The 14,189-nt window shown below is 60.9% G+C and overlaps 1 protein-coding gene across 1 annotated transcript; it reads right to left on the reverse strand.

The window, feature by feature from the left end:
- Nucleotides 1–990: 990 nt before the first annotated feature.
- LOC112123599 (immunoglobulin superfamily member 1-like) lies at nucleotides 991–13,254 on the reverse strand. Its single transcript, XM_029914181.1, has 7 exons — nucleotides 13,224–13,254; nucleotides 11,873–12,163; nucleotides 10,189–10,473; nucleotides 8,831–9,121; nucleotides 3,570–3,853; nucleotides 2,541–2,961; nucleotides 991–1,117 (listed from the first exon to the last, which is right to left on the reverse strand). Exons 1-7 carry the CDS (start codon nucleotides 13,252–13,254, stop codon nucleotides 1,113–1,115), a joined length of 1,608 nt encoding a protein of 535 aa, XP_029770041.1. The 3' UTR covers nucleotides 991–1,112.
- Nucleotides 13,255–14,189: the final 935 nt, after the last annotated feature.

Raw genomic sequence — 14,189 nt, forward strand, 5'->3', positions numbered from 1 at the left:
AAAAAATCACAAAAGGGATTTAAGAAAAATGTCAATTGGATTATTTTCATTTAAATTAAAAACATGGGTCTTTTTTTTAAAACAAGACTATTGGGGATTAAATTGGAAATTATGACAACCCATGTTAATGCCTAAACTTGCAATAGTTTAGTCTGTGTTTGCTGCCCAGTTTTAATGGAAGTCAAACCACTGAATTCGTGGAAGTCGTTGGCTGAGCACCTGGAACCAGAGTTTGTTGAAAGGGTAAAACCAGCTTTTGACAACAGTAGCCTCTTCTGCAGGCACAGAAAGAATATTTTCTTCATTTCAGTGTATTCAGCTAGTTCAGTTCAATGACAACTTCATTCAAATTTCAGATACTGACGGGGAGTTGAGAAAGCAGGAAAGCTTCTTTTCCTCTTCCAATCTATGAATAAATACTACATGTGGGGGGATCAGATCTATTAGTTCTAATATCTGAGAGATACAATGACCAGAAACAATCAGTTCATGTCACTAACTGCAGATACCTCCTTACATCAGTTAGGTTCAAATAAAAAATATGTTTCGATACACTTTTTTTATTATGTATTCAGCACATTTAAGGTAGTTTTATTTAATTAATAAACATATTGAAAATGCTGTTTCTGTGCATTTTTGAGTGCATTTGAATTTCCATCCAAACAGAGCTTGGACAAATCAGAAGTAAAAAAATCATCATAATCTAGGAAATAAATGAATCATTTGCCATTTTCCAACATAATCAAAATGTAAAAATTAGACTGAAGAAATGTAAATTACTCCATATAACTGCTTCAATCAATGTGCATAGATATAGTTTGCCATCATGGTTAGCAAAAGAAAAAGCACCAGATTTAGTGTAAAGACTATATTTCATTGCAAATCAACATTTTTAATGGTTATCAACTAATGAGAATCAACCTATCATTAGGAAAATAACTAAAAAGTACAACATAAAAACCCCCCCCCCCCCCCCCCCCCCAGTGTAACCACTGCACACCACTTCCCATCCCGAGCCAGGGAGAGAACCCAGGAGTCCTGAATCGTAGGGCAGGTAGATCGGGGTGGGAAGCAGAGCTGGGGTCTCATCTGCTCTGTCTCGGGGCTGGTCCTTACCCTGCAAAGACATGAAGCAGATTTGTCCATGAGTCGACCCTGATCCCCATGTATCAGCCCTGCCCCTCTGCCCTACAGGGCAGCTGGGACGGGGGGGGGGCAGGACAGAATCCCTGCCCCCCACGCTCTGCCAGGGGGAGCCCCGCCCCCTCCAGCTGCTGAGCCTGGATACCCTAGAGACAGGTTCCCACCCCCGGCAGCACAATGGCCCCTACCGAGCCCCCTGCCCCACCCCCTGCAGCCCAGCGCCCCCTAGTGCTGCCCAGGGGCTTTGGGGCCAGCTCTCACTGCCAGGGGAGTGTGCCCCCTACTGGGCCCCTGTCCCAGCCCCTGGGTTTCCTTCCCTGTCTCCCATCCAAGCTATGACCCCTTTACAGCCCAGCTTAGCAGCGGCCTTAACCCGTCCCTCGCTGGGTGGGGCACTCACTTCCTCGGGTTTTCCTGTAACAGAGGAAGGCCAAGAGACAGTCCCTGCCCCAGCCAGGTGCCATTGACACCTGGAGTCACTGCGGAGCAGGTCTGAGTGCAGTTGTCCCTATTTTAGAGGAGGAACATCCCTAGTTCTTGGGATCCTCATATGCCCATGTGTGGCCCCTACCTCATTCACTGCATCCAGCCCCCGGATCACAGAGCGACTCACGGGCTGGTCTCTGGTGCCCGACACCGCCCAGCACCACAGGCCCCGAGCCGCACACAAGAAGGGAGTCAGCCTCCCATTCTACATAGTGGGAAACTGAGGCACAGACATAGTCACTTTCCTCAGTGAGCTCCCAGGGGAAGGGACTGTCTCTTCACTCTGTGTTTATGCAGCGCCTGGCACAACAGGGCCCTGATCATGGCGGGGCCCCTACATGCTCCCCCAACACAAGGGCTCCAGTGCTATTGAGGCCAGCATTTGCAGAGGTCTGCGCTAACTGTGGGCATCTCGGCTTGTGGGCGCTCGGCCTGAGAACCCTGAAGATTGAGGCCCCCCCACAATGAACGACACTTTTGAAAACCGTGGTGTGCTCCCATCACACAGTGTCTATGTCCGCAGCAGGAGTTGGTCCAGATCTCCTGGGTCCCAGCCCAGCGCCGTGTCCACCAAGCCACTGTTCTCCTGCAGCCCCTGCCTCATTCAGCCCGGGCCGGGGCACTGCCTGGGGCGGGCGCTGGAGAACAGAGGGGATGGGATCACGGGATTAAATAGCGACTCACAGTTCATACAAACTGGGAACAGCATTAAAGTCGCATCAGGGGCTGCTGCTCCCCCCTGGCTGGGGAACCCCCAGTGACTCCGTCCCCACTCCCCAGCCGGGCGTCCCCTCTGCAGGGTCAGTGCTCAGGGCAGAGCCTGGCTCTGAGTGTCCCATTGGCACTGAGCCCCCGTGAGGGTCTGGCTGGGGGTGGAGCTGGGAACAGGGACGCCGAGCCGGGCCCCTCACCTCTCACCACCAGCTCCACGGGGTCGCTCCACCTGACGAACGGCTCCGACCTGCTGTGATGGGAGCAGCTGTAGTTCCCGCCCTGCTCCCGGCGCACGTTGTTGATGGGAAACACAAACTCCGACTTCTCCGAATCCACGTGTGCAACATGGCGTCCCCCTTTATTCAGCACGATCCGCACGCCCTGGCCCTGCCCCCAACACCAGATGGACACAGTTCCCCCCAGGGAGACCTCCCCACTGGGGCTGATGATGGGCTTGCGCAGAGTGGGCTCTGGGAGCAGAAGGAGACAGGCTGTGAGACGCAGACCCCGGGCGGGGAGGGGCTGACACAGCGACCCAGCCACCGGCCCCCACCCAGCACAGCTCCCCATTGAGTGCTGGGCATCCAGGGGAGTGGGGAGGGGCCGGCTGAGCAGCCCCTAGGCCCCAAAAGCTCTGTGTGTCCCCCGAGATGGGGAGTATCCGCCTGGGAAAGGCCTCCTGCTCCGCAGCTTCCCCTGGAGCCAGGGATCCCCCCTCCCTCGGACTGAAATCTCCAGCGGCTGCTGCTCCCCCCAGTAACTCCATCCCCCATGGGCAGTGGGTGGACCCCCCTTTCCGGGAGGCTAGCCCTGCAACCCCAGCCCCCCCCCTGCACAAGGCCGTGCTTCTAGTGGCAGAAGCCCTGAGTGCCCCTCGCCACCGCCTCCCCTGGCCGGAGAAACCCCGGCCTGCCAGAACCCCGAGCCAGCTCCCCATCCCCACCTCCAGAGGACCCCCGGCCAGCCCCAGGCCCCGGCCATCTGGCCAACCACAGCCCAGCGTCCCTCGGCAGCGGCTCCAGCCAGGGAAGGCAGAGCTTTCCCTGGCCTATTATCCCCGCCACCCACGTCATCCCCGCTCCCCGGCCGGGCATCCCCTCTGCTGGGCCCAGGGCTTAGGGCAGAGCCTGGCTCTGAGCGTCCTAGCAGCATGGAGCCCCCCACAAGAGTCTGGCTGGGGATGGGGCTGGGAGTAGGGACGTCGAGCCGGGCCCCTCACCTGCTACCACCAGCTCCACGGGGTCACTGGGCTCCGAGAAGACGAAGGACTCGGATTGGGGCTGGTAGCTGCAGCTGTAGCTCCCTCCGTGCTGCCGGCCCATGGTGGGGATGCGGAACTCGGCCCCGGCCCCAGCAGGGTCCATGTGTCGCTGCGGGTTCGAGTCTCCAGCCTTGTGCAGGAAGAACCTCACGTCCCGGCGCTGCCCCTGACACCGGATGGTGACGTCTGCCCCTGGGGCGGTGACCCCAGTGGGGCTCAGAGAGATGGAGGGTCTGGGTAAGCTGGGCTCTGCACACAGGAGACAGGCGGTGAGAGCCAGACACGGGCACCCGCCCAGCCCTGGGGTCCCCGGGCAGAGATTCTCTCCCAGATCCCAGAGTTTCTCCCACCCAGAATCCTGCCCTGTGAGCTGGGCTTCCAGCCCCACAGACACCGAGCCGCAGCTCCCTAGTTCTTGGGATCCTCATATGCCCATGTGTGGCCCCTGCCTCATTCACTGCATCCAGCCCCCCGAGCACAGAGCGACTAGCGGGCTGGTCTCTGGTGCCCGGCACCGCCCAGCACCAGGCCCCGAGCCACACACAAGAAGGAAGTCAGCCTCCCATTCTACATAGCAGGAAACTGAGGCACAGACATATTCACTTTCCTCAGTGAGCTCCCAGGGGAAAGGAGTGTCTCTTCACTCTGTGTTTATGCAGCGCCTGGCACAACAGGGCCCTGATCATGGCGGGGGCCCTACATGCACCTGCAACACAAGGGATCCAGCGCTATTGAGGCCAGTGTTTGCAGAGGTCTCCGCTAACTGTGGGCATCTCGGGTTGCGGGCGCTCGGCCTGAGAATCCTGAAGATTGAGGCCCCCCCACAATGAAGGACACTTTTGAAAACCGCGACGTGCTCCCATCACACACTGTCTGTGGCTGCGCCAGTGTCACGGAGTATGGGGGGACTCAGGGCCCTGCACCCCCAGCGTCCTGCGATTCACCATGACTCTCAGCCAGCCAGTAAAGCAGAAGGTTTATTTAGATGACAGTAATACAGTCCAAGACAGGTCTTGCAGGCGCAGACAACAGGACCCCCCCAGTTAGGTCCATCTTGGGGTCCCCGGGCACCCTAGCCCCCCTGGGAGGTCAGAGCCCTGTCTGCCTCCCAGCCATGGTCACTAGCCAGCTCCACAGACTCTGCCTTCAGCGACCCCTCCCACAGCCTTTGTTCAGTTTCCCGGGCAAAGGTGTCACCTGGCCCCAGCCCCCTCCTGGGTTCTCATGTTACATGCTCAGGTATTCTCCGTAGGTCAGTCTCCCATCCCCCGATGCAGACTATCCCAGCCACACTCCCCTGTCAGCATTCACAGACTACTTTAAGAACAGTCTCAGTTCGTCACATCTCTCCCCCCTTCGAGACCGAACTGAGCGGGGTCACTTCAGCCAGTGACCCGGGGAAGTTCGAACCTACCCCCGTTCCCATGGATGCCCTAGCATCCCTCCCATTCCTTGGTGAGAATTACACCAGGCCCCTCCAGTTTCACGCCCCCCCTTAGGTCGGGGTGCTCGAGGGCATTCGCAGTTCGCATGTGGGAAGGGTTATGCGGCCTGTGCCCTTTTCCCACCCCAATACCCCTGGGGTTCCAACTAGGCTGTGGTCTTCTCCCAGCGCTCCAGTCTGGAGGTCTGTGCTTCGGGCTCTCTTGGTTCAGAGCCCCCCTTTTAACCTTGGCCACCCTCTGGAAAGGCTCCTCTATGCTGGGCAAGGGTCCTAAAGCCGTTTTCCCCTTGTCCCGGGCCTTTCTCTCCCTCTGACAGGGGTCACAGGATCGGCAGTACTGCCGGACAGTAACAAAGACCCCAGGCCAGTAAAAGCTCCGTAGCAGCCTCTGCTGGGTACGCCAGGTTCCCTGGTGCCCTGAGAGGGGGGTGCCATGGGCCCGGTACAGCAGCTGGCGGCGATACTTCTGGGGTACCACCAGCTGCCTCCTGATCCCCCCTGTGTCCATTTTCCCTGGGGGAGCCCATTCTCGGTACAGGAACCCCTTCTCCCACAGGAACCTTTTCCGGCCACCTCTCCCCATGGTCTGTACCGCACCGAGGTCGGCCAGGTCCCTTATCTTCCGCAAGGAGGGATCTTTCTGCACCTCGGCCTGGAACTCAGCAGCTGGGACAGGGATGGCCACCTGCTCTTTCTCGCCGGCTGGGTCTGAAGCCGCAGCCTCCCTGAGCCGTGTCCCTGGGTGTTCCCTCCCCACCAGGTTAGGGTCCTGCGCCTCGGGCAAAGCACCCTCCCCAGGGCCAGGGCGCAGTGCTCCCAGCCGGCTCTGACTACGGGTCACAACCAGTGCATTCTGGGGGTTGCTTGGCCAGTCCTCCAGGTCCCCCCCCATCAACACCTCAGTGGGCAAATACGGGTGTACCCCCACGTCCTTGGGGCCCTCCTTGGCCCCCCACTTCAGGTGTACCCTCGCCACGGGCACTTTGACTGGTGTCCCGCCCACCCCCGTCAGAGTCAGGTAGGTGTTGGGCACCACCTGATCTGGGGGCACCACCTCGGGCCGGGCCAGCGTCACCTCTGCGCCCGTATCCCAGTATCCATTGACCTTCCTCCCATCCACCTCCAGGGGAACAAGGTACTCTCTCCGGAGGGACCGCCCCGCGCCCACCGTATAAACCAAAAACCCTGAGTCTGGAGCATCCAGCCCCCCAGAGGAGCTGGCCTGGAGCTCTCCTCCCTCCTTAGCAGGTGGTACTCTGCCAGCCCCCCTTCCCTGGGAGTGCTGCCTCTCGCCCGGCTGGGTCTCTACCCAGTCAACCCTCTGTGGGTTTGGTCTGCTCAGTCTGTCCCTGAGCCTGGGGCACTGGGCCCGTATGTGGCCTCTCTGGCCACAGTGATAGCAGCCCATGTCCCATGGGGCCCCTCGAGTGGGTCGGATGGCCCTGATGCCGGATGTTCCCCTTTGATGGGGGTTTTCCGTATTTTCCCGCTGGGCGGTCCCATGGTGACTCTCTCTCTGCGTTGCGGTGGGACTGTTCCTTTGGGACTCCTCCCTGTTTTCTCCTGACCGGCTCTTTACAAACTCATCGGCCAGCCGGCCTGCATGTCGCGGGGTCTCTGGTTTTTTGTCCCTCAACCACAGCCTCAGGTCAGATGGGCACCGCTCATATAGTTGCTCCAATACCAGCAGTTTAACCAGGTCCTCCTTCGTCTGGGCCTCATCTGCCCACTTGCTGGCGTATCCCTCCATGCGGACGGCTAGTTGCAGATATGAGATCTCAGGGGTTTTATCCTGACTCCGGAACCTTTCCCGGTACATCTCAGAAGTCAGCCCAAACTCACGTAGCAGGGCCTTTTTGAATAGTTCGTAGTCCCCTTTCTCCACCTCTTCCAGTTGGCGGTACAATGCCACGGCTTTGGGGTCCAGTAAGGGGGTGAGAACCCGGAGTCTGTCCGCAGGATCAACCTGGTGCAGCTCGCAGGCCATCTCAAAGGCACCCAGGAAGCCATCCATGTCCTCCCCCTCCTTACATGGGGCCAGGATGCACTTATCAAAGCTCCGTGCAGTCCTGGGTCCCCCCTCACTCACCGCAGCCGGGGTCGCGCGGCCCTTCAGCCTCGCCAGTTCCAGTTCATGCTGACGCTGTCTCTCATTCTCCTCCCGTTCATGATGCCTCTGTCTCTCTTCATGCTGCCTCTGTTGTTCACGATCCTCCAGCTCTCTCAGTTTTAGCTCTTTCTCCCATTCCAGCCCATTCCGCTCCACGGATGGCGCGCGTGGCCGGGAGGATCCCCTGCTGGCCGGGGGGGTCACGGCGCCCTCGGTATTTGCTGGGCTCCTCCCCACCCTTCCCCTAGGCATAGGAAGGGGGGGTCTCGGGAAGCCCTCAGCAGCCGGCTGACCACTCCCAGCTGGGACAGACTCTGAGGTCTGCGCTGCATCTGCCAGGCTGCTTCCCTCAGAGACAAGGATCAGTTCATTCGAGCGATCTCCCTTCTCCAGCTGGGCAATGAGCTGTTCTTTGGTGAGCCTCCCAAAGCGCACCCGCCTCTGCTTGCACAGCTCCACCAGGTCGCTCTTAAGCCGCTTGGCATACATCTTCCTGCTGGCCACTCACAGGCCTGTGTGCTCACCGCTCCCCACCGTTTCCAGGGAGACCCCTAGTGTGCCAGCCCTTCTCGAGGTCACCACCTCTCTGCCAGGGTCGAGCTGCAGACTCCTCCGCCCCTGGGACCACTCGCTGCGATCCCCCGGGGGACCCTGTTACTGCAAAAGTCCTTCTCGCTGGTCACACACTCCCAGGGGTGATAACCGTCTCTCTCTGACTCTTCAGCACGCCTGGTCCCCGTCAATCCCCCTTCGTTTTACTTCTCCCCAGTCACTTACTGCAGGAAGCGCCGTCCACGGGGTGCAGTAGATCCCGCCGCTACCACCAGTTGTCACGGAGTATGGGGGGACTCAGGGCCCTGCACCCCCGGCGTCCTGCGATTCACCATGACTCTCAGCCAGCCAGTAAAGCAGAAGGTTTATTTAGACGACAGGAATACAGTCCAAGACAGGTCTTGCAGGCGCAGACAACAGGACTCCCTCAGTTAGGTCCATCTTGGGGTCCCCGGGGAGGTCCCCGGGGAGGTCAGAGCCCTGTCTGCCTCCCAGCCATGGTCACTAGCCAGCTCCACAGACTCTGCCTTCAGCGACCCCTCCCACAGCCTTTGTTCAGTTTCCCGGGCAAAGGTGTCACCTGGCCCCAGCTCCCTCCTGGGTTCTCATGTTACATGCTAAGGTATTCTCCGTAGGTCAGTCTCCCATCCCCCGATGGAGACTATCCTAGCCACACTCCCCTGTCAGCATTCACAGACCACAGTAAGAACAGTCCCAGTTCGTCACAGCCAGGAGCTGGGCCAGATCTCCTGGGTCCCAGCCCAGCGCCGTGTCCACCAAGCCACCGCTTCTCCTGCAGCCCCTGCCTCATTCAGCCCCGGCCGGGGCACTGCCTGGGGCGGGTGCTGGAGAACAGAGGGGATGGGATCATGGGATTTAATAGCGATTCACGGTTCATACAAACTGGGGACAGCATTAAAGTCGCATCCAGGGGCTTCTGCTCCCCCCTGGCTGGGGAACCCCCCAGTGACTCCGTTCCCACTCCCCAGCCGGGCGTCCCCTCTGCAGGGTCAGGGCTCAGGACAGAGCCTGGCTCTGAGCGTCCCATTGGCACCGAGCCCCCGTGAGGGTCTTGCTGGGTGTGGGGCTGGGAACGGGGACGTCGAGCCGGGCCCCTCACCTGCTACCACCAGCTGCACGGGGTCGCTGGGCTCTGAGGAGACGAAGGGCTCTGATCGGGGCCGGTAGCTGCAGCTGTAGCTCCCTCCCTGCTGCCGGCCCATGGTGGTGATGAGGAACTCGGCCCAGTCCCCAGCAGGGTCCACGTGTCGCTGCGGGTTCCGGTCTCGAGGCTTGTGCAGGAAGAACGTCACATTCCGGCGCTGCCCCTGGCACCGGATGGTGACGTTTGCCCCTGGGGTGGTGACCCCAGTGGGGCTCAGAGAGATGGAGGGTCTGGGTAAGCTGGGATCTGGCCACAGGAGACAGGTTGTGAGAGCCAGACCCGGGCACCCACCCAGCCCCGGCCTCCCCGGTTGGCCGCAGCCCTGGGGAGATCCTGGGGCCCCCGGGCAGAGATTCTCTCCCAGATCCCAGAGTTCCCCCCACCCAGAATCCCGGCCCTGTGAGCTGGGCTCCCAGCCCCACAGATACCGAGCCGTGGCTCCCTAGTTCTTGGGATCTTCATATGTCCATGTGTGGACTCTGCCCCATTCACTGCATCCAGCCCCCCGAGCACCAGAGCGACTCACGGGCTGGTCTCTGGTGCCCGGCACCGCCCAGCACCACAGGCCCCGAGCCGCACGCAAGAAGGGAGTCAGCCTCCCATTCTACATAGCGGGAAACTGAGGCACAGACATAGTCACTTTCCTCCGTGAGCTCCCAGGGGCTGGGACTGTCTCTTCACTCTGTGTTAATGCAGCGCCTGGCACAACAGGGCCCTGATCATGGCGGGGGCCCTACATACACCTGCAACACAAGGGATCCAGCGCTATTGAGGCCAGCGTTTGCAGAGGTCTCCGCTAACTGTGGGCATTTCGGCTTGTGGGCACTCGGCCTGAGAACCCTGAAGATTGAGGCCCCGCCACAATGAAGGACACTTTTGAAAACCGCGACGTGGCTCCCATCACACAGAGTGTGTGTCCGCGCCAGGAGCTGGCCCAGATCTCCTGGGTCCCAGCCCAGCGCTGTGTCCACCAAGCCACCGCTTCTCCTGCAGCCCCTGCCTCATTCAGCCCGGGCCGGGGCACTGCCTGGGGCGGGCACTGGAGAACAGAGGGGAGGGGATCACGGGATTAAATAGTGACTCACAGTTCATACAAACTGGGGACAGCGTTAAAGTCGCCTCCAGGGCTACTGCTCCCCCCTGGCTGGGAAACCCCCCAGTGACTCCGTCCCCACTCCCCAGCCGGGTGTCCCCTCTGCGGGGTCAGGGCTCAGGGCAGAGCCTGGCTCTGAGCGTCCCATTGGCACCGAGCCTCCGTGAGGGTCTTGCTGGGGGTGGGGCTGGGAACGGGGATGCCAAGCCGGGCCCCTCACCTCCCACCACCAGCTCCATGGGGTCGCTGGGATACGACACGGCGATCGGCTCCAATCTGTTGTGATAGGAGCAGCTGTAGCTCCCGCCGTCCTCCCGGCTCACGTTGCTGATGGGAAACACAGTCTCAAAGTCGCCCGAATCCACAGGTGGGAAATGGCGTCCATCTGTATTCAGCACGAACCGCATGCCCTGGCGCTGCCCCCGACACCAGATGGCCACGGCTCCCCCCAGGGAGACCCCCGCGATGGGGCGGACGGAGACGGAGGGCTTGGGCAGAGTGGGCTCTGGGAGCAGAAGGAGACAGGCCGTGAGACGCAGACCCTGGGCTGGGAGGGGCCGACACAACGACCCAGCCACCGGCCCCTCCCCAGCACAGCTCCCAACTGAGTACTGGGTTTCCAGGGGAGTGGGGAGGGGCCGGTTGAGCAGCCCCTGGGCCCCGAGCCCTCTGTGCATTCCCCGAGATGGGGAGTATACCCCTGGGAAAGGTCCCCTGCTCCGCAGCTTCCCCGGGGACAGGGATCCCCCCTCCCTCAAACTCCAGTGGCTGCTCCTTAGGGTTACCATACTTCCGGTTTTTCCCGGATATGTCCGGCTTTTTGGTAATCAAACCCCCGTCGGGGGGAATTTCCAAAAAGCCGAACACGTCCGGGAAAAATACTCCCTGGCTTACCTTAGAGCGGGCACCGGGGGCTGCTCTGCTCCCTGACTCCTGGGCTCTGTAAGAGCCGAGCTGCCTGAGCGCTACCGGCTTCGGGCAGCTCGGCGCTTACAGAGCCCAGGAGTTCAGGGAGCACAGCAGCCGCCGGAGCCCGGGAGGGGAAGTGCCAGCCGGGGGCGCAGGGTCTGGGGGCTGCCCGGCAAACCGTCAAGCCGGTAGCGCTCGGGCAGCCCTTTTCGCGTGGCTGGGAGGCAGGAGGGAGAATGCGAGGCGCTCAGGGGAGGGGGCGGAGTTAGGGCGGGGACTTTGGGGGAAGGGGCGGGGTTGGGGTGGTGAAGGGGCGGAGTTGGGGCGGGGCTGGGGGTGGGAAAGGGGCGGGGCCAGGGCCCTGTGGAGTGTCCTCTTTTTTTATTTTTTAAATATGGTAACCCTACTGCTGCTCCCTCCAATGACTCCATCCCCCATGTGCGATGGGTGGACCCCCCTTTCCAGGAGGCTAGCCCTGCAGGCCCCCCCCCCCCCCCCCCCTGCACAAAGCCCCACTTCTAGTGGCAGAAGCCCTGAGTGCCCCTCGCCACCCCCTCCCCTGGCCGGAGAAACCCCGGCTGGCCAGAACCCCGAGCCAGCTCCCCACCCCCACCTCCAGAGGACCCCCGGCACAGCCCGAGGCCCAGGTCAGCCCCAGCCAGCCAACCGACTCCAGTTCCAGCCATGCGATGCTGAGCAGCTCCAGCTGCATTTGCCGGCCCGGGTGACCCCAGCCCTGTGCTAGGCCAGGGCAGCCCCAGCCCCCAGCCCCAGCCCCCAGCCTTCCTCTGCCCCAAATCTCCTGTGGCTGCTTCTCCCCCCTGGCTGCGGAACCCCCCAGTGACTCTGTCCCCGCTCCCCGGCCGGGTGTCCCCTCTGCTGGGCCCAGGGATCAGGGCAGAGCCTGGCTCTGAGCGTCCTATCAGTGCAGAGACCTCCTGTGGGGCTGGCTGGGTGTGGGGCTGGGAGCCCGGGCACTGAGCCGGGCCCCTCACCTCCTACAATGATCTCAACGGGGTCGCTGGGATGCGATGTGCGACTCTGATCCGCTATGGAGCGATAGTCGCAGGTGTAGCTCCCTCCATCTTCCCGGCTGACACTGGGGATGGGAAATTCAGCCATGGTCCCATCAGGCACCGTCTGCCTCTGCGGGTTCGGTTGTCCAGTTTTACGCAGAAAGAACTCCATGTCCAGGTACAAACCCTCACAGCGGATGGTGACGGTTCCCCCGAGCGCCACCACCCTGCTGGGGCTCACCGAGATGGTGGGTTTGGGGTATTCCTGCCCTGCTCTCAACAAGAGACAGGAGTTAAACAGGGGAGACACAGCCCCCCGCCTCCCCCCGACCCCAATTCAGTCCATCCATCATTCGGCCTCTCTAGGAGTCTGTCCCCTACCAGGGTTGGCACTGCTGCCCATGGGGCTTGGGGGCAGGGGGCTCACCCAGACGTAGCTCAGGACCCGGCTGCAGGAGAGATCCCCTGCCCCCCCGGCCCCACCTGAGGCCAGCCAGGGAGCCTGACCAGTGGGCCTCCGGCAGCTCTGCCCCCGGGGTTGGAAATAGAGTCTGTGACCGGCAGGAATCTCACAAGACCCACCTTTCCCCAGGCCATGGGATCGGGGGGCGGGGCTGTGAGTGCAGGGGAGGGAGGTGTTCGGGTGGATCTCGGGGCAGGGGAGGATCTGGGGGTTCTGCCCACGGCTGCACTGACCATGAACGTTTCGGTTCCCCGAGGGGATCTAGAGCCCACGGACGGGCCCTGTTAGCATTTGTATGAGCTGAAATAAATCCACATGCTGCCCCCCCACATTCCTCACAGCCTGGGGGCGGCGGGGTGGGGGCAGGACATTAAACTAGAGGATGGTTTCCGTCTGCTTCGTCAGACCCCACGAGCCAGATTCGGCTCCTAGTTATTCCCTAGCGGGGCCGGGACTGGGGAGGTTCACAGAAGAACGGGGCCGGGTCTGAGCTCACGAGGGGAGTTTGGGTTGAGTTTTGAGGAAGGTTCAGGGCTCAGTTCCTCTTTTCTCCACTCCACATATCCCCTCCCCTGTCCTTGATGTTATCGTCCTCCCCACAAACTGATACTCACCTCCCCACACCCCGCTGTGCCCAGCCAGCCAGCAGCCTGGAGGGGAGACGGCTTGTTAATAACCAGATCCCAGAGCAACTGGATCCTACACCCTGGTCTCAAACCCCCCCCCCCCCCCATGGGCACACACCCTGGTCTCAGATCCCCCCATGGGCACACGCCCTAGTCTCAGGTCCCACCCCCCATGGGCACATGCCCTGGTCTCAGATCCCACCCCCCACGGGCACACGCCCTGGCTTTATTTGATACTCACCGAGGAAGAGGATACTGAGAGCAGATGCCATGATGGGGGCAGCCAGGGGCCCCTCAGCACTGCCACCAACACCCCGAAGCCCAGCTCAACCAAGCCCCAAATGAGGAACTTAGCTGGTGGCTCCAGCTACAGGAAGTGGACGATGTGTCGTCTCTTCCTGCATCCATCATATGTTGGCTCTAATCTGCAGGCGAAATCTAGGGCAGGCAAAGCAAGCAGAGGTCCCTGCAAAGCCCAGGAAACCCTGGGCCCCTCAGCCTGGCCAAGCATCATGCAGCTCCCAGCTTCTCTATGTCTCTGTGGGGACTCAGGAAAGGTCACTGTGATGCAGCAGGGAGTGGGGAGTATTGACCTGGGAAGGTTGCAGGGGAGTTTTATTGGTAACTGTGTGGGATGGGAGACTTTCCTTGAGAGAAGATACCTGAGCATGTAACATGAGAGCCCAGGATGGGGGGTTGGGGCCAAGTGACACCTTTGCCCGGGAAACTGGACAAAGGCTGGAGGAGGAACCAGGGGGAGGGGGCAGGGCCGGTGCTTCCATTTAGGCGACCTAGGCGGTCGCCTAGGGCACCAGGATTTGGGGGGGCGGCAATTCGGCAGCGAGGGGTCCTTCCGCGCTCTGGGTCTTCGGCGGCAATTCTGCGGCGGGTCCTTCACTCATTCTGGGACCCGCCGCCGAAGTGCCCTGAACACTGGGAGCGTGGAAAGACCCCCCCACCGCAGAATTGCCGACGACGACCGGGAGCGTGGAAAGACCCCCACCTAGGGCGCCAAAAACCCTGGTGCCGCTCCTGGGAGGGGGTGTGAGACAGCTGGAGGGGGCTTCAGTTTGGAGCTGGCTGAGGAAATGGAGGGAGCCCCACGATTGATCCCAGCAATTACAGATCAGTAAGTCTAACGTCAGTACCGGGCAAATTAATTGAAACAATAGTAAAGAATAAAATTGTCAGACACCTAGAAGAACAT

This window comes from Terrapene carolina, unplaced genomic scaffold (genome assembly GCF_002925995.2).
Source record: "Terrapene carolina triunguis isolate 2854851 unplaced genomic scaffold, T_m_triunguis-2.0 Scaffold32995, whole genome shotgun sequence".
Lineage (NCBI taxonomy): Eukaryota > Metazoa > Chordata > Testudines > Emydidae > Terrapene > Terrapene triunguis.

What these genes read in the sequence shown, in the direction of transcription:
- LOC112123599 (XM_029914181.1), bottom strand. Translation starts at nt 13,254, where the DNA reads ATGGCATCTGCTCTCAGTATCCTCTTCCTCG. An exon ending in TCTCAGTATCCTCTTCCTCG is followed by an intron (nt 12,164 to 13,223) that starts GTGAGTATCAAA and finishes TGTTGAGAGCAG; the next exon opens with GGCAGGAATACCCCAAACCC. An exon ending in GTGACCCCGTGGAGCTGGTG is followed by an intron (nt 2,962 to 3,569) that starts GTAGCAGGTGAG and finishes TTTGGGGCCTAG; the next exon opens with GGGCTGCTCAGCCGGCCCCT.